Source organism: Nannospalax galili, unplaced genomic scaffold (genome assembly GCF_000622305.1).
Source record: "Nannospalax galili isolate Female #2095 unplaced genomic scaffold, S.galili_v1.0 scaffold1078, whole genome shotgun sequence".
In the NCBI taxonomy this organism is placed as follows: domain Eukaryota; kingdom Metazoa; phylum Chordata; class Mammalia; order Rodentia; family Spalacidae; genus Nannospalax; species Nannospalax galili.
In genome coordinates, this window is record NW_008340539.1 from 233,600 (window position 1) to 252,428 (window position 18,829).

Here is an 18,829-nt window from a genome sequence, read left to right on the forward strand (position 1 = left end):
ATTGCCACTTTCTCACTTGCCAGCTTATGAGCCAAAGTCAGGGCATAAAAGTTGTCTCAATCATGTACTGAAAAATCTTCAACCTTTCAAAGTTCTACCCACCCGACCCAGGATGCTGGGGTGGCTGCCATGACTGCATGTCCCAGCCAACGGACAATCATGAAGCATGTTCTCCATGCCTTCACAGCACCCCTGCTCATTAACACAGCATGTATCCATTCTCCCCCACCTCACTTCCTGTGTACATCACTTCTGTTTTCCAGGACCCCATAAACTACCTGCACTAAAAATTTGTTTTGGAGTCTTCTTGAGGAACTGAACTAAGATGATTCCCCACAGCACTTCAGAGCTTCCCTTGTCTGCCTGGTGCCTGTGCTATTCCCCATCAGAGCATGACTCCACTTGTCTCCCTGGTGCCCCACACTATTTCCCATCAGAACACAGTTGCCATTGTCTGCCTAGGGACATCTTCCCATTTCCCAGACAAACCTATTCTGTTGAGGTCAGGACTTCAAGCTATTAGGATGATATCCATGGGTTTCCAGATTTGTGTGAACTCAACCCTGCCCTAGATCTCAGAGGATGTTGTAAAAGCATCAAAGGGTCCTAAGCATCTGTTTGTCCCGTAAAAGGTATGGACTGATGGGTATAGTCCAGGAGGGATGCAATTTTCAACTGAATTTGATGAGCAAGTATCAACCCTTTGAAACAGTGACTCAAAGAGTATGTCCAGGATCTGTAACTGGCCATAGCATCAGCCCCCTTGTCAATCATTCTCTGGTCTAGAGGTTGCCCTGACTAGCACCAGCCAAACCATAGTGTTTACCTTGTGAGGAAAGCAGAGAGCTGGATCTCCTGCCTCTGATCATGGAGGGGAGATGACTGGACAGTGGCTTAGCTTTGAATATATGGGACACACAGAACCACAAACTGCCTCATCCCCAAAGACTTCCAAAAGTTTGAATGGGAAGTTTAAATTGGCAGTCCAGTGGCCTGCCTCCCTTCTAGAACATGATTGCCTTGGCCAACATAAACTTTTCGCTTTCACTAGTCCCACAGAGTACTTTTTAAAGTTCCTGATTTCTGGAAATCAAAATCGGTCTGAATCCACTGGAAACAAAGTAGGGGATCTGGAGCTCCTGAACCCACCGGAAACAAAGTGGGGGCCCTAGAGTCTCCAAGGATAGGCAAAGCAGCTGACCTGGGTTGTCCCTGAATAGCCAAGTAATGTGACAGGTAAGGTCATCTCGGAGCTCCGCGAGGACGTCAGTGTTGGAGCTTTGCACAAGGCAAGCTGCAGAGCCGCCGCTACCATTTCCAGCTTCCTCCCTTGCTTCACCACCTCTTAACGCCCTCGTTGCAGTATGGGGGCCTCCATTGCATCACCTCTCAGAGAAATGAGGCTGCACCCCAAGCTTGCAGAGGGCGCAGATGCTGACAATGGGCGCGCGCGCACACACACACACACACACACACACACACACACACACACACACACTCAGATATCAGCAGAGTGAACTGGGAAGAAGCCACAGTCAGCTGAGGACAGTGCTCCGTCTTTGGAATCACACCACCCGCACCTGGCTGCTGAGGTCCGGTGCACACCCGGGTGCAAGGGCTTGAAAAGCAGGATGAGGGCGGGTCCCGCAGTCTGAGACCCCAGCCGGGATGCTGGTGTCTGGAACCCACCTTCAGCTGGGGCTTGAAGGCCGGCGGGGACCCTAGGCGGAGTCGAGCGTGGGGAGGGGCGGGACACGCAGGGCTGGGTCCCGGGCTGTGTGAGGAGCTGCCCCGAGCGAGCAGCGACTCCAGAGAACCAGGACGCACTGGAGTCCCGCGCTGAGAGCACAGAATAAGCCCGGGCGCTCAGAGCCCAGGCCAGGGCAAGGCGGGTCCCCAGGGACTGAGCCCGCGGAGCCGCGCCCACCTACAGCTGTGCGCTGCTGCTCCGGCCTGCGGAACCCAGGAGGGGCCTGGCAGGTGAGTGTCGGGTCGCCGCCGGCCGACTCCTCAGGGGGCGTCTCCCGGGAGCCCGGCTGTGGCCACAGCTGCTACCCAGAGGCGCGGGGGGGGGGGGGGGGGGGGGTGCGCCGGCGATCCCTACTCCAGGGATGCGCACGGAACGAGCTGGCTGGCTCCAGCGGGGTGCGTGGGTTCCAGGAGTTTCCCTCTGGCCTCCCACACCCTCCCGGGACGACCCCGGGACTGAAGACCGGGGCTGGGCACTGGGGACTGGGGACTGATTATTGGGAACCGGGACTGAGCCCTGGGAACGGGAACTGGGGACTGAGTACTGGAGACCGAGACTGAGCACTTTGGACTTGGACTAGGGACTGAGTACTGAGTACTGAGCACTGGGGACCGGGACTGAGTGCTGGTGACTGGGACTGGGAACTGGGGACTGAGCACTGGGACTGGGGACGGAGTACTGAGCACTGGGGACCGAGACTGGGACTGGGACTGGGACTGGGAGCCAGCGGGGAGTCGAGCAGCCGCCAGGGACGCGGGCTGAAAGTGAACGGAGGAGGGCGAAGTTGTCCGCGCAGTTCGCGCCCGGCAGCATCCTCCCAGTCCAGGGTTCTCGTCCCAGCTTGTATTTCTGGCTGCATTCCGCCCAGGAGGCACCTCCTGAGACCTCGCGGGCGTGGGCAGCCGGAGCGTGCTCTCCCTGGGAGTCTGCGGGAGTTGACCCAGACTCTGTACCGTCGCGGTGGCTGTCTGCCGGAGTCTCGCGTGAGACCCAGAGGCCACCCAGAGGTAGGACACCAGGGTGCTGACTGGACTTGGGCCCCACTTGGAGCAGCCGCCGAGGGGAGTGCTGCAATCTGGGGCTCTGCCAGAGTGGTAGTCCCTGACCCTGGCGCTCTCCCTGCCTTCACAAGATCAGACAAAACCCAGTGGGTCCTGTTCACTCACTTCCTGCTACCAGTGTCCTCCATCCCCACACTTGAAGCTTGCAGGTGTGCGTGGCGGGGGCGGGGGGGGAGGCAGTTCACCCTCGTGAGACCTTGGGGGTCAAGGCTCTTCTGGCCACTGGAGACCCCTTGTACCCTGAGGAGCCCTATCTCCTTGGTGGGGTGGGGAGCAGTACTTTAGAGATTTGATTCCCTCTCCCTCCTGTGGACATCTTGAGACAGCAAAAACAAAAAGGACTTCTCCTGCGATGAAGGTCAAGGATGACACCCCCCCCAGATGACCTGTCATCAGAAGCCTAGTACAAAACCTAACAAGACCTGTATCCTCCTAGGCAGAGTCGGCTCTGGGTGGGGAACTGGGAGCCTGGGGAGGGGTTCAGGATTAGATCCAGAGCCTTGGGAGCAACTTGAGGAGACAGGATTTCCTCTAGGGCAGGGCTTTAGCTTTTCCCACTCGGGACCCCTTTTCACCCTAAGAAATTTTTACATCACTGATATGCAAGTGCCCTAAATAGGTGTATATATATATATATATATACCTGAAAGTGAATCATAAAGAAATTTGTCTTAAAATAATTCTTTGTTATACATATAATTCTACCATTCATTAAAGAGAAAAGCTAATTTGTATACTAATGATGCGAATTGCTTTATTTTTACATAAAGAAATCATAGCTGAATATTTGATACTGCAGGGCATAGAGCATCCTCAGTGTTTTTCAGAGTTGATTGACATTTTGCTCTTAAAGCTGTCAGTGCTGAAAATGCCACTTCACGTACATATCTAGTACAAACAGCAGAAGGGATTTTAGGGCCACATCAGAAACTGTTGGAAATCTGTTCTAATCCTAAACCAAAATTCTTTTAGTGATATTTTAAATGAAACTCAAGTCGGCTACTCAAATAGTGATTTTTCTAAAGATTTATTTTATTTGATTTACATATTTATGTCTGTGTTTCTTGGGGGTTGGGGGGAGCATGCCCTTGGAGGCCAAAAGAGGGCATCCAGCCCTAGGAGCTGGGGTTACAAGGAGTTGTGATCTGCCTAATGTTGGTGCTGAGAACCGAACTCAAACACTGGTCCTCTGCAAGAGCACCAAGTGCTCTCAACAGCTAAGCCATCTCTCCAGCCCCTCAAGCAGCAATTTTTAAATAAAATATTCTAGCACAATAAACCCAAAGATATACTAATTTGCAGCTGAATGAGGTGGCCCATGCCTGTAATCCAGCTAGGAGGGAGATCCAGGCAAAAGGATCAGGAATTTAAGGCCAGCCTCACCTACATAGTAAATTCAAGATCAGCCTAAGTTACATGAGACCCTGCCTCAGAAATAAAACAAACTAAAAAGACATAGTATTAAAGTCTATTCTGGGAGCTGGAGAGATGGCTCAGCTGTCAAGACACTGGCTACTCTTGCAGAGCACCCAGGTTTGGTTCCCAGCACCTATATGGTGGCTAACAACAATCTGTAACTCAAGTTCTAGGAGATCCAACACCCTCTTCTGGTCTCCATGAGCATTGCATAACATGGGCACTTACATACATGCAGGCAAAACACTCATACAACAAAAATATTTTTTAAACTCTTAATTTTCCATAATTAAACCATTATGTTTCTAGAAGAGTGGGAAGCTTTGTATGTTCAGTAAACTGCAGTTCATAGCACCTCACAGTCTCAAGTCTGAGGCAAAGTGTTTCAAGCATTGTTTGTTGGTATTGCGTAGCATGATGCCACAGTGCAAAGTGCACATGTGTGTTCAGAACAACCAATGCAGTCAAGTCTCCAGATGCAATAGGGTGAGGTCAGAAAAGCCTTGGATTATTTGTCTTTGATTATTTCCTAGTTATTCAGAAACCTTTTACTATTGTCCAACTTTTGCAGCCCCCCACATTCAACTGTGCAACCCACAGTTAAAGAAACTGGGTTCTATAGCTCCTTCCCAAAGAACGGGGAGCAACAGGAGAGTCCCTCCCACTCACAGCCTCTCGCCCACAGCATCCTGACTGAGAACCCTGTCATTCACTCAGCAGATTCCAGGCCAGCCTTTGTGCCAGGGTCTGAAGAGGGATTGGAAAGTAACGACAGTCAAACTAGCACTGTTACCTGGGAAAAATACAAAGGTGGATATTTTCCCTTGAGTTTTATAGAGAGTCTAATCTGTCCTGCGCCCTGAGCGGGGAGGGCCTCTTCGTTTCCAGTGTCTTGTCTCCTCCCTTGCCTCCTGTCTGTCAGTGGGTGTGGTTGAACTGCACCCAGGAACTCTGGGGGAATGCTCCCAGATCTGATGTATGCTGTCCACTGATTGTATCTCCTCCCAGATTCTGCATCAAGGATGTCAGCAGGGAACTACAATCATTGACCTGGTGAGAGCAAGTAATCCAGACCCGCAGTTCAGTGCTGAGCTACACACGTACCTCCCTGACACCACACCACCTGCAGGCCTCAACATGGCAACCCAGAACAGAAACACTAGTTTCGTACCCAACTTTAATCCGCCCCAAGACCACGCCTCCTTGCTCCCCTTCAACTTCAGTTATGGTGACTATGACCTCCCTCTAGACGAGGATGAGGATGTGACCAAGACTCGAACGTTCTTTGCAGCCAAGATCGTCATTGGTGTGGCACTGGCAGGCATCATGCTGGTCTGTGGCATTGGCAACTTTGTCTTTATTGCTGCCCTTGCCCGCTACAAGAAGCTGCGCAACCTCACCAACCTCCTCATCGCCAACCTGGCCATCTCTGACTTCCTGGTGGCCATCATCTGCTGCCCCTTTGAGATGGACTATTATGTGGTACGCCAGCTCTCCTGGGAGCATGGTCACGTGCTTTGTGCCGCCATCAACTACCTTCGTACAGTTTCCCTCTATGTCTCCACCAATGCCCTGCTGGCCATCGCTGTGGACAGGTGAGGATGCTGGGCACGGGTGGAGGACAGGAGCCAGCAGGGCTGCTCTTTCCTCCCTTCATCAATGTGAATGGTCATTGATCTGTGGAGAGGCTAGAGGAGATTGTGTCTCTAGCTGTGTTCTGTTCCCCCCAAATTTGAACAAGTAGAAAGCTTGTGAGTGTCACAGCTCTGGGGTGCATTTGCTTTTGGTGCAGGCATGTCATGTGGCCATACATGGCATCAAAGACAAAGGCCAAAGCAGAAATTTCAAGCAGCAGCTACTTTGAAACCGTGAGAGAGTTAACCAGAGTGGCTCCTGTCAAGACAATAGGTCCCAAGTTTTACCTGTGGTCAGATCAAGATACAAAACTTCCCATTGCTTAGAAAACTTCCTGTGTACCTTAGCAGTCAACCCTCTCGCCTTCAGTAATCACTGATCTGATTTCTGTCATTATAGCTTAGTCCTGTCTACTGTCTAACAACTTCATAGCGAAGGAACCGTACAGTATGTAGATTTGCTTCAGGTGACTCTGCTGAAGAGCCGATTTTAAAAATAAGATAGCAGTTTGTTTACAAGAAAGAGGGAAGGACATGCTTGTGTTTGCTTTGCATACATCTGTGTGCGTATTTGCATACATTTACATAAGATGTTCCAGAAGTCCTTGCTCTATCACAAATTTTGAAGGTAAAATTTATAATAGCAGGCAATGAGGAATCTTGCATGTTTCATTTACTTGAACAGTTTCAGGCCAGGGTGTCATCACCAGAGGCCATGGAGGTCGGCATCACAACTTTTTGATTAATTCACACTTTTGAGCTACACTGAGACTCATTCTAATAATGTGCTTCATATCTTGTTCCCTTTGATCTTCTGCTCGTCAAGTTTTCCCTTATTCTAAGTACTGCTTAGTGGTTTTTAATATACCAGTTAATTATTTTTTGGTTATATTAATAAAAGACACAGGAACAAAGTATAGCTCCCTTTTTTATAGCATGATACCTGCAGAAAAGGCAGTTTTATTACAACTTTGAGGCTTTCCAGAAACCAGGTTATGAAATGCAAAATATCAGTTACTACAGTGACAGAGTATGATTCCTGGGCTTCACCGGCCTGAGTCTTCTGAATGGGAAGCCAGGAATGTGTATTTTTATTCAGTTTCTCAAGTGATTCTAGTGCTTGGTGAAGTCAGAGTGATCACTCTTCCAGCCTGATCCACTGTAACCTTTCTGTTTCTGACGTTATTTGCTTTGTCTTGTGGTTTGAGATACTGGAGCTTGGTAGGAGGCGATCACCCCTCACACAGACAGCAGAGGTTTCGTTCTCACCCCAGCCAGCTCGGTCCCAAGCAGTTTTCCTCACTCCACCAGTAGCGCCGCTACCCTCCCAGTGACCCAAGCAAGAAAATGGCCATCATCCTCTGCCTTCTTTCTGTCCCTCACCCACTAACCCCACCCTTATGTTCAGTTCTAGCTAAGTCTGGCATCTGTCTCTCCAGCCTTCCCACTTGGTAAGTCATGACTAGACACCACGATGCTCTACCAACCTGTCTTTTGCTTCCTGGGAACCCCTGCCCATTCCCTGAAATCCATGCTCATTTGTATAATGCATCCTAGCATTGATGGCTTTTCCTAAGACATTCATTCCATTACTTATAAAATCTCTGTGAGTCTCAATGCCACAGAATACAAATCTTGCGTCTAGCTTTATGGCGCCTTTATAACCCAGTGCCAACCTGTCCTTCTAAATTCACATTCTGTACAGATATACAGATGGTCCTTCCCCAAAGACAGTATTTTTAAGTATAATTATCCTCTCCTGTCTTTCTGTCTCCGTAGTGCTTAGGACAGGGCCTTAGGCCTATGTCTTAGTTTGTAACTATTTGTATTATTCCCCCCACCCCAAATACTCTTAGACAGGGGATTCATGTGCAGGCAGCACCAGGAACCTAGAGGGGAATGAGACGGGAGAGCAGTGAACACAAGGTGCATCCTTAAAGCTTCCAGGGTAAGGGAATGCAGCTGATTCCTGCTGAGGAACTCTTGGAGCAGGTGTGGATCACAGCTCAGAGTTCTCCTAGGAGCGGGAAGAGAGGCTGCTCTGAAAATTCTGGACAGGCCAAGAGGACTCTGGAAGCCAGAAAAGGCCCTCAGACAACAAAAAAAAATGCAGGTGTTGGCAGGTAGGTATGCCCAGGTGTGCACTGGAGTGACAGAACAAAGGGGTGTGAGAAAGGCTCTGGTGGCACCTGCCGATAGGTCCACAACAGGTTTGTGGGTCCTGTATGTCCAGACTATGTGTATGGAAACACAAGCAGTAATGACAAGGTTCTTCACCCCAGGAAGCTTTTTTCCAGGCAGACACTAGGAATTATGAAACGCTGAGAATAATAAAGATACACTGATTCATAAATGCTAGCTTTTTCAAAGATGGGCAGAGTCTTACTATGTAGTCCAGACTGTCCTTGAACTCATAATTCTCCTGCTTCAGGTTCCTGAGTGCTAGGATTACAGGTATTCCCTCCTAAACCCAGACTTACTGTACTTGCTGATAGAGGGACTATATGGAGAGGGAGCCTTTCTCACTGGGGTATTAGGGAGAGACAGGAGTGCATCTAGCAAGCACAGAGGAACTCATGGGCAGGCATTTGAAGTCCTGTAAGACTCAAAGATGTCAAGGCAGCATATGGAGCTTCAGGCCATAGACTAGAGGAGCCTAGTAAATTGCACCCTACTCCCCTCATCAGGCTCCAAGCCAATTAAAAAAAGAAGACAAATGATCAAAATGGTGGATCAAATTCCCACCTTTTCCTGATGATGCTGATTTTAGAAAATTGGTCTTTTACTGGGGCCATGTGGAGTGGCTTTTCCTGGGACAAGTTTTCATTCACCTCAGAGATGCAACTTAAGTTTGTTGTGAGTTTCATCAGATTCATAAGCTGCTCCCTCCCTCCACAAAAGGATACTTTAGTCTGGAGTAAACGGCAGCATGGTATGGCACAAAGACCACTCATGCTCAGCCTTTGTACCCTGGAGAAACACAAGCTCCACCTCTGCCCCTGTGCACATCATCTACTATTCAGCCAGATATGCCTGCACTACTCTAGAAATAGCCAGAGGGCCACCTCATGCCTTTGTATGCCGTACCCAGAGCATAGTCAGGCTCGTGAAGAAAAGTTGCCGCTTCAAGTTGTAGAGAGTTGAAGGAAATCACTGGCCTCAGGAAGCACACTGAAGCAGATGGATGGCCACAGAGACCTTGCAGACATCTCTCTTGCCAACAAATGAGTCACAGGAAATGATCAGCGTAAGCAAAGTACCGTAACTTCTATCATACATTATGTATGTTTACTTTCTTGGATGCTGACAAAAATCCTGATCGATTGCCAATAAAATCATTATTATCCCATTTTACAGATGCAAAAACTAAGTCCCAGGAGCATAAGTTACTTACCTAAATATCCAGTGTAGGGAGAGGTCTTTTGAATATCCCTAAGCCAGCGCTCATTTCTTTCTGATTTATTTGATGACAGCTCTGAGTTTCGGAACTGTCCTATGGAGTGAGGAAGTGTACTGGATGACAAGGAATTTGAGTGTAAGAGTTGACAACAGAATAAGCAATGTGAAATTTTGGGGGTTGTTGTGAGTGGTGGGATGAGATTGAGAGTACCACATTATCTAAAAACTTCGGATTTGGTGCAGTAGGCAAAAATGACACCCCAACATAAAATGCCACATCTCAGTCCCCAGAACCTGTGATTATGCTATACTACATGCCAAGGGGAACCAAAGTAACACATGGAATTAAGGTTTCTAATCAACTAATGTTAAAATAGAGACTATACTGGATAATTTAGGTGGAACTAATTAATTGCAAAGGTTTTTAACTGTGGAGGGGGCGGGCAGAGTGTCAGTGATCCTATGTGAGCGAGACCCCACTGGTCATTGCCGGCTTTGAACAAAGACGTTATGAACCAAGAAATATAGGCAGCTCTAGAAGGGGTGAAAACAAAACAACGAAACCCAGACAGACAAACAAAACATCCCACAGAGATGCTGTAGAGCCACCAGAAGGAATGCCACCCACTGGCACCTTGATTTTATCCAGTGAACACTGTCAGATTTCTGACTTCCAAAGCTGTAGTACAATAACTTGTCATTTCAAGCTACTACATTTACAGCAGGAAACTGACTCACCCAGTCATCCCTGAGAGATGGTGACTGTGAGATACCCCTGCCCCAGTCGAGGGCGAGTGCCCATTTGTCCCCTTTCCAGCCCCATGATACTTGTCCACCCAGCCAACTCAGTGCAAGTCCACATGGCACAGCCAGATCACACAGATGGGCAAAGAGCTCTAGCAGTCACTGTTGTTAATACACCCCACTGGGGAGCTAGCTGCCAGTGCCTCAGGATTTGGAAGGTCTCAAGCCAGGAAGCCATGCTGCCATGGGCTTTTCCAGTGGAAATGAGTCAGAGCCACCAGCCAGCAGAGACGGGCAAGAGAAGATCGTGCAAACACTACAAGTACAGGAAGCAGTAACATGGCAGGCCTTGCTGAGCCAGAGACCTGGAAAGATGACCAAAGGGTCTGGCTAAAGAAAAGGTAAGGAGGGCAGAATGTTCTACAGGTGTCTTCCTGCTCTCGGCCCCACATGACTCAAGCTCTGGGTTTGGGGCACATACACATGTTTACTTCCAGGGTTGATTTGTTTCGTACCTACCTCTCTTGCCTCTTATCTTCCCCACTTTCCCTACCACCTTCCTGCCCCCTCCAAATGCACAGAAATTATTCCAAGACTAAAACATCTAAACAGCTATCATTTCATTTCATTCCTCTGGAAAGAAGGCAACCTGCATGAGTGAGCCCGTTTTCCACAAAGGGTTCTGGCTTCTTTCCTGAGCAGTGTGGCTCATTGAAAAGAACAGAGTTCAATAAAGCTTTAAGGTATCATGGTGGGGTGACTTCACACACAACTCATTTGAGTGTGAAATGGCGTAGGGAATTGGTGTGAAAGCCTGTAGCAGGAGCGCCTTCTGGTGTCTGCAGGACAGGAATGTGGGCATGGCATTTATTTCTCATTCCACCGCCTCTGTAATGCAGACTGACATCTAGCAGGAAGGGGAGACGTGTGCCGGCTGAGCAGTATCCACACCTCTCTGAGTACACAGCTCTTCTTTCACCTCAGGTCATAAAGTATTTGGAACGCAGAGCTTTAAGAGCATTGTGTTCATGGGCAGGATGGCAAGATTGAAAACCCAAAGGGTATCATAGTACAGTTAACAATAATGGGCTATGTGTGTCCATTGCAAGCTACTCACACATTTACAGCTTATTATATTTAATATTCACAGCCATCCTGCAAGCTAAGTTCCATTTTATTCCAGGATGCTTGTGTAGGGAAATGAATCTCAGGGAGAATGGGTAATTCCCCAGATCCTTGCACCCTTCGGGGGAAAAGCCAGGATGTGTTTGACCCGAATCCTGTACTGTTTCCATTAAATCATTACTCCAAATGCCAAATGGTGTTGCTAATGACTTGAAGCTAAAGCTGAATGGTAAGCACCTGGGGATTCATGGTGCAGGTATGAGGCTGTTGTGTGTGCCCTGGGCTGGTTAAAACCAATTCACACTCAAGTACACATCATTGCTGACTTTCCTCTCCCTCCAGATATCTCGCCATCGTCCACCCCTTGAAACCACGGATGAATTATCAAACAGCCACCTTCCTGATCGTGCTGGTCTGGATGGTGTCCATCCTCATCGCCATCCCATCTGCCTACTTCACCACAGAAACCATCCTTGTTATTGTCAAGAGCCAGGAAAAGATTTTCTGTGGGCAGATCTGGTCCGTGGACCAGCAACTCTACTACAAGTCCTACTTCCTCTTCATCTTTGGCTTGGAGTTCGTGGGCCCTGTTGTCACTATGACACTGTGCTATGCCAGGATCTCCCAGGAGCTCTGGTTCAAAGCCGTACCGGGGTTCCAGACCGAGCAGATCCGCAAGCGTCTGCGCTGCCGCCGCAAGACAGTCCTAGTGCTCATGTGCATCCTAACAGCCTACGTGCTGTGCTGGGCACCCTTCTATGGTCTCACCATCGTGCGAGACTTCTTCCCCACTGTGTTTGTGAAAGAGAAGCACTACCTTACTGCCTTCTATGTCGTTGAGTGCATCGCCATGAGCAACAGCATGATCAACACTGTTTGCTTCGTGACGGTCAAGCACAACACCATGAAGTACTTCAAGAAGATGATGTTGCTCCACTGGTATCCCTCCCCACATGGGAGCAAGTCCAGCGCTGACCTTGACCTCAAAACCAGCGGAGTGCCTGCCACTGAAGAGGTGGATTGTATCAGGCTAAAGTAACCTGCTAGTGCTGCACAACTGAGAACTCAACTCCAGTACTAAGAGAATCACACACTGTCACCCAAGTCCACCAGTTTTGTGAGAAAACACAACTGTGTTCGTGCTCTCCTGCCCTCAAGTAGCTGGATGCGTCTGTCACAACAAACAGCAGTTGGTGATTATTGCTATCTGCCTAGCAGCAATTGAGACTGAACACAGGTGGCAGCAACTGACATGGACTGAATGCCTTCTGTCAGCAAACCCTACCAAGAAATTATTCAGGAACAGGAGTTGACATTTGCTGATTACCCACTATGTGCAGAAACATTTAAAAACAAAACTAAATGGCAGAAGCTATTAGAGTTATCAGGCTATGTTTATCTATCTAGGGTTCTAGAAAGAGGTCACAGACGGTCAGCCAGACGTGCACTCTGTGTTCTCCTGTTCTATGTCGTATCTGCACATGAATGTCAATGGTAACAGAATAAGGCACTTAGACACAATAGAAATGTAAGGATAAGTTCATCAGTGTAGAGCCCACGGCCTCATAGGAAAAGTCTATACAGCACATTGACCTTCTCCAACCATCTCCTGAGATGCTCTGTACTTATGTACAATGGTGTAATTTCAAAGGAAAGAACCAAAACAGGTCTCCACCACCGATGTTTGAAATCTCAGCAGCCTACTGAGTAAACATGGGCAGTTTTGAAACATGAAACATATCCAGTTCCTGACACTTCAGTGCAAATGATTTCAGGGCTCTGAGATCAGGGAAGAAGTGGACAAACAGAGGCAGAGGTTGCCACTGGCAATGAATATAGTCTTTGTGGCCATTTCCTAAGATGAGGACCATTTCCTAGAACATACCCTCTCTTACAAAATTAGCTCTACTTATAAAGACTTGGGTTCAAGTCTTGAGTCCAGGACTCACGTGTCTCCATTTTGCTTTAATGAAATCGGAATAATGGAAGCATCTGTCTGCCTGCCACATGGGAGCACTGAGAAAGCCCACTGTGGTCACAGTATAGGAATATGATTTTCAAGCCTTCCTGTGTTAAGAATGTAAGTGATATTGAATACTTCACTTGAAGGAGTTTGTTTGAAAATGCCATTCACTGTGGTTCATTATGGTTCATCCCTTTCTTCGGACCAGAGACTGCTGAATTTATTTTAAAGTAGCACATCTACACTGGGGTGTAAAGGCCTGCTTGCCCCAGTACACAATCAAGGAGATGCAGCGCCCATATTCTCGGCAGCCCTGTGATCATAGACTTGACAGTCTTCCCAACGTGTCATCAGCACATCCTAGGGATGCATATCATTACTGAATCTGTTTGTTTTATATCTGTGGTGGTTGTGCTTATACATCCTCATCCCTTTCAGAGTTGTTCTGAAGCACAGACTGTACAAATGGTACCCAGTGTGAGACGAGCCCACCCATGTTTGGTCAACTCATAATTCTCTATAGAACAGAAATTGTTCAGTTGCTTGCTTTTGAGCTTTTAAAAAAAAAATGTGTGTCTGTGTGCTGGTGCCCTCATAGGCCAGAAGAGGGCATCATATCTGACAGTGCTGGAGTTACAGATAGTTGTGAGCCACCTGATGTGCATGCTGGGAACCAAACTCAGGTCCTCAACAAGAAAAAGCTCTAACCACTGAACCATCTTTCAGTTTGTTTGCCTTTTAGAACTCTTCAACAATGAAGTTCAACCAATTTTTGTCTATTACTATCACACAGTAGACTTACCTTCGACCCACTCATTGTACCTTCAGAAAATTCAGACTTACACCTGTAATCCAAATATCCAGGGAGCTGAGATAGCAGGATTATGAGTTTGAAGCCAACTTGGGTTACAACATAGTAAGACCTCCACCTCAAAAAGTGAAAAACAACAAATGAAAATAAAAATAAAGAAAATACAAATCCTTTGGGTGTGAGGGCGCACTGGGGAGGTAGAGGAAGAAGAATTCGAGTTCAAGACCAGCCTGGGCTGCATAGCAAGACCCTATCTCAAAACAAAAAACAAACAACAACAACAAAAAAAACCCAAGAATACACACACAAAGAAGAAAATACAAACTCATTTAATATCAGCCTATCAAAGTGATTTGCAAATTTTGGTTTTACAAAGTTGTACACTGCATTCCAATGTGTTTTTATTTAATACCCTATCTTGATTCTTCTTATCAGAAAACTCTTTAAGAGTAATAGATAGATGTGAGGGCGATCTGGCTGCAATACCTGTCTTTCATTGATCCCTAGGGTTGCTTCAGCTGATCTGGCTTCGCTAGTCAGGGGTCCCCTTCTTGCCTCACAACTCCATGTGTCCCTCCCTTACAATGCATCCTCAGTAGCAGAGGATGACTTTCCTTAAGGGAAGAGGACTGTTACTCTGTATGCTCTGTATGCTCTGTATGGGAGCATCTCTGCTTCTCTGCTAGAACCTCCAAACGAGCTCTCAAGCAGATCGCATATCAGTTGTCTGTCAAAACAATTCATCTCCCTTTTATCTTAAAATGTACCATCCATCTTTCATTTAAATTTAACTGAAAAAAACCTCCTGTAAATATCAATATGTATTTGTGATATTCCAGTGAATATAGTGTATGTTGTTATCAAACGGAATAATTAACATATGGGATTATAATCACAGTGTTCAAGTGATTCCCTGCTAATGTTTTATATCATCTTTATATATTTAGACATTAACAAAGCAGCAGACATCTCAGCATCTAACCCTGAAATGAGAAGGAATTTACCAAAGGCAGTTTTAGAGCAATGACAACCCCTACTAGCCTCTGATCTCATGTCTGTAATGTCTTTCAAGCTTGTATCTCAGGACTGTGTTCTTGAGTGTAAATTAGCAGAGAAACATTATCTTGTGTAAATGTTACCCCTTCATTTTACAAGGATTGTGTGTATGTGTGTGTGTGTGTATGTGTGTGTGTGTGTGTGTGTGTGCGCACGTGTCTATGTAATCTGTTTTTTTTGCATGGAGAATATACATGCTGCTAACTGGATAAGGTAATAAATTAATTACATTTGTGTTCACTCTTAGGACTAATTAATAGCAAGTTTAGATGATTTTAACATACTACAACGTATACACATTTATATCTATATTTGGTATATTTAGTAAATATTCATTTTCTTGACCACAATAAGAGAAAAGATTGTTATATAATGATGTCATACGTTTTCTTCAAATATCCAACATTTAAAATAAGTTGCTTCTAAAATTGGAGAAATTTTAAAAATGCTTTCAGGCCCTCAGGCATGAAAAACAGTTCCAGACTAAACAAAGAAGAATGTGGCACGTGGGAGGTGATTAGAAAACTTAACATGGCTCTGTTTCTACCAAAAATGGTGGCTCCAAACATCCTCTAAATCTAACCATATATCTCCCTTGAGTTTAAGAGGAGGAGTGCTCACATAGCACACAGACACACAGACACAGACACACACACACACAGACATACACACAGACACACAGATACACACACACACACACACACACACACACAGACAAACACACACACACACACAGATACACACACACACACACACACACACACACACACACACACACACACCAATAGGACACCAGGCCTTAGAAGGTTATTCCAACTCCTTTCTTAAGTAGGATCTGAATTCCAAGGAAGGAAATTACTTTCTAAGGGTCAGTTAGTACTTGCTGGAGCCAAAATATTGCCAAGATTTTAACTCTGGGTCAAGGAGCAGCATTCATGGCTGCATACTCCTGAGTCCAAAGACCTGGTACCAATTGGTTCCAGGTCCATACAGTCCATGAATATACAGAAACGTGTTTAAATCTCTAGATTGCATTACTTGTTCATTTTTTAAAAAATGGTTAGATTTCTGCATCCTGGAAGCCTTTGGTATACACTTAAGATCAACATGTGAGTGTGGGTTGTTAATGGGGCTTCTTTGTGAATAGTTGTTGGAAGTACATGCACCTATCTTCATCCAGAAAATGCTCAAAAAATAACATTCAGTTCTTGTTAATAAGTATTTCTTCAAAGGATTTCCCACAGGGCCTAGAGAGATGGCTCAGCAGTGAAGAGCATTGGCTGCTCTTGCAGAGGACCAGGGTTTGGTTCCCAGCACCCACATGGCAGCTAAAGATTGTCCATAACTCTAGTTCCAGGGGATCTGACACCCTCTTCTGACCTCCACGGGCATTGCATAACAGGGGTGCGCTTACATACATGTAGGCAAGACATTCATACACATAAAAATATAAAAATAAATAAACTTTTTTTAATGCTGGGTGTGGTGGCACACACCTTTAATCCCAGCACTTGGGAGGCAGAGGCAGGCAGATCTCTGTGAGTTCAAGGCCAGCCTGGTCTATATAGTGAGTTCCAGGACAGCTGGGGCTACAGGGAGACTGTCTCAAAAAGACCAAAAATAAATAAATTAACTTTTTAAAAAAGGGTTTTCCACAGTGTGTGTAATAGGTCTTTTTAATGTTCAGCCCCTTTTCTACATACATTTGAAAGTACTGCGTGTATAGCCTCGTAAGTTATTATGTATCTGTATATGTATGATCTCATTATTATAGGATTGCATGTTTGTGAATTTGCTAATGAACTAAAATTTACTTGTAACCCCCAAATCAGCACTTGTGAATCTTTTATAGTCCTTTGTGGAGATATTTTAGAGATCTGTTCCCGTTTCCACCAGAGGATGAACAAGCTGGCACCTCGCCCTCTTGTTTCGGCAATAAACAAGTAGTTGACAGATGTTCTAGTTTGGCTTCTTGTTGCTATGATAAAATACTGGCCAAAGCAAGTTGGGGAGGAAAGGGTTTATTTAACTTACAGGTTACATACAACCCATCATCAAGGGAAGCCAGGGCAGGAGTTCAAAGCAGGAACTGAAGCAGAGACTGTGGGAGAACACTATTTCCTGGCTTGCTCAGCTAGCTTTCTTTTTTATTTTTATTTTTATTTACTTTTTTATATTTTGGTCTTTTTGAGACAGGGTCTCCCTGGAACTCACTATGTAGACCAGGCTGGCCTTGAACTCACAAAAATCAGCCTGCCTCTGCCTCCCAAGTGCTGGGATTAAAGGTGTGTGCCACCCGGTCTCCAGCTTTCCTTTTTTTAAAAAAATGTTTTTACTTATTATTATTTTATACTGCCTGCATGTATATAAGTGCACCCATGCCATGCATTGCCCACAGAAGTCAGAAGTGGGTATCAGATCCCCTGGAATTGGAGTTACGGACAGTTAACTGCCATGTGGGTACTCGGACTCAAACCCAGGTCCTCTGCAAGAGCAGTCAGTGCTCTTAACCACAAGAGCTGATCTCCTCAGCTCCTCAGCTAGCTTTCTTATACAGTCCAAGCCCACTTGCCCAGGGATGGCACCACCCACAGCAGGCCACACCCTTCTACATCAATCAGCAATCAAGAAAATGCCCCACAGATATTCCCACAGGCCAGTCTGATGGAGGAAATTCCTCAATTGAGGTTTCTTTCCAGGTGACACTAGTTTGTGTCAAATTACCCAATCTAACTGGGAACAGATAGGGCACATTTACATTCTACAGTGTAAGGGCCCACTTGTACTTCATTTTGAAAAAAGGAAGCCACACATCCATATACACTGCAAAAACATTTGTTTTAAGTTTTATGATATAATCCGACTGGCCCTAGGGAACTTGGGAGTTTTCAAGACACCTCCCACCCCCTCTCCCTGGCTACATAAAGTACAGGAGGTGACCAGGAGAGCCACCAACTTGAATCTCAGACACCCGGCTGATCACCTGACCAGAGGGACAAGGGCAAACTTAGTAATGATTTATTGCCTTTGTTCTAGTTCCCTGTAAACTCTGAGACAGCAGACTTTCCTCTGGCTTCCCAGATTCCCGATTATCTGGATAAAGAACAGTCTAAAGACTCAATTCCTGCCTCTGCCCATTGGTGTCTGTAATGACAGGCTGCATGGCTCCCGTATTCCAGTTACAAGTTGTTTTTAAGGTTCATTTAGCTCATGTCTTCATATTTGGGGGCTATTCTTGGCCATTCGATTGTTTAAAACATAGTGCTGAAGTGATTTCTGGTGTTCCCAAGCACAAGGCTGTGATTGAGCCTTACATAGAAAATAAATGTGTTAGGGAACTTTCATGCAGGCTTGAGCTTAGTGGTGCTGGCCATAAACTCAATGACAAAGACTCTAGTCTGTATTATGACTTTAGCCTGTATTAAGGAAAGTGTGTTTAGACAGAAGCACACACAAGAAGGTTATATGTTGACAAAATGTGGCCAGTGGGTTCAGGAGTGTGACCCTGAAATTCCCTTTGCAGCAAACAGGTCAGTATTTGGTAATTCTCTTTTTGCTGTTGTTGTTTGTTTAGTATTTTCAAATTCTGTATTGAATCCCTTTATAGAACATTGTTGTGAAGAATGAAGATGATTCTTGCCTCTTAAGTTCAAACCTTATTTGTCAAAACACATAACTTTGGGTACTAGCTAAAAGAAACCCTAAGGTCTAAGATTTTAATTAGCCAAAGTGTCATTTCTTTTAATATCCCTGTTCCCACTCCTTCTTACCCAAGTCTGACAGTTTGATGCAAATTGAAACCTCTTGAAGAGGGAGTTCTGTGGTGAAAACGCACACATTTACCCAAACCACAGCCCACACTTTCTACGT

General features: G+C 46.1%; 1 protein-coding gene across 1 annotated transcript; it reads left to right on the forward strand.

Moving 5' to 3' along the window:
* The first annotated feature begins 1,920 nt into the window (after positions 1-1,920).
* LOC103736121 (prokineticin receptor 2) lies at positions 1,921-12,301 on the forward strand. The gene is made up of 3 exons (XM_008835565.2): positions 1,921-1,980; positions 5,236-5,822; positions 11,472-12,301. The coding sequence occupies exons 2-3, from the start codon at positions 5,365-5,367 to the stop codon at positions 12,166-12,168; spliced, it is 1,155 nt and encodes a 384-aa protein (XP_008833787.1). The 5' UTR covers positions 1,921-1,980; positions 5,236-5,364; the 3' UTR covers positions 12,169-12,301.
* Positions 12,302-18,829: the final 6,528 nt, after the last annotated feature.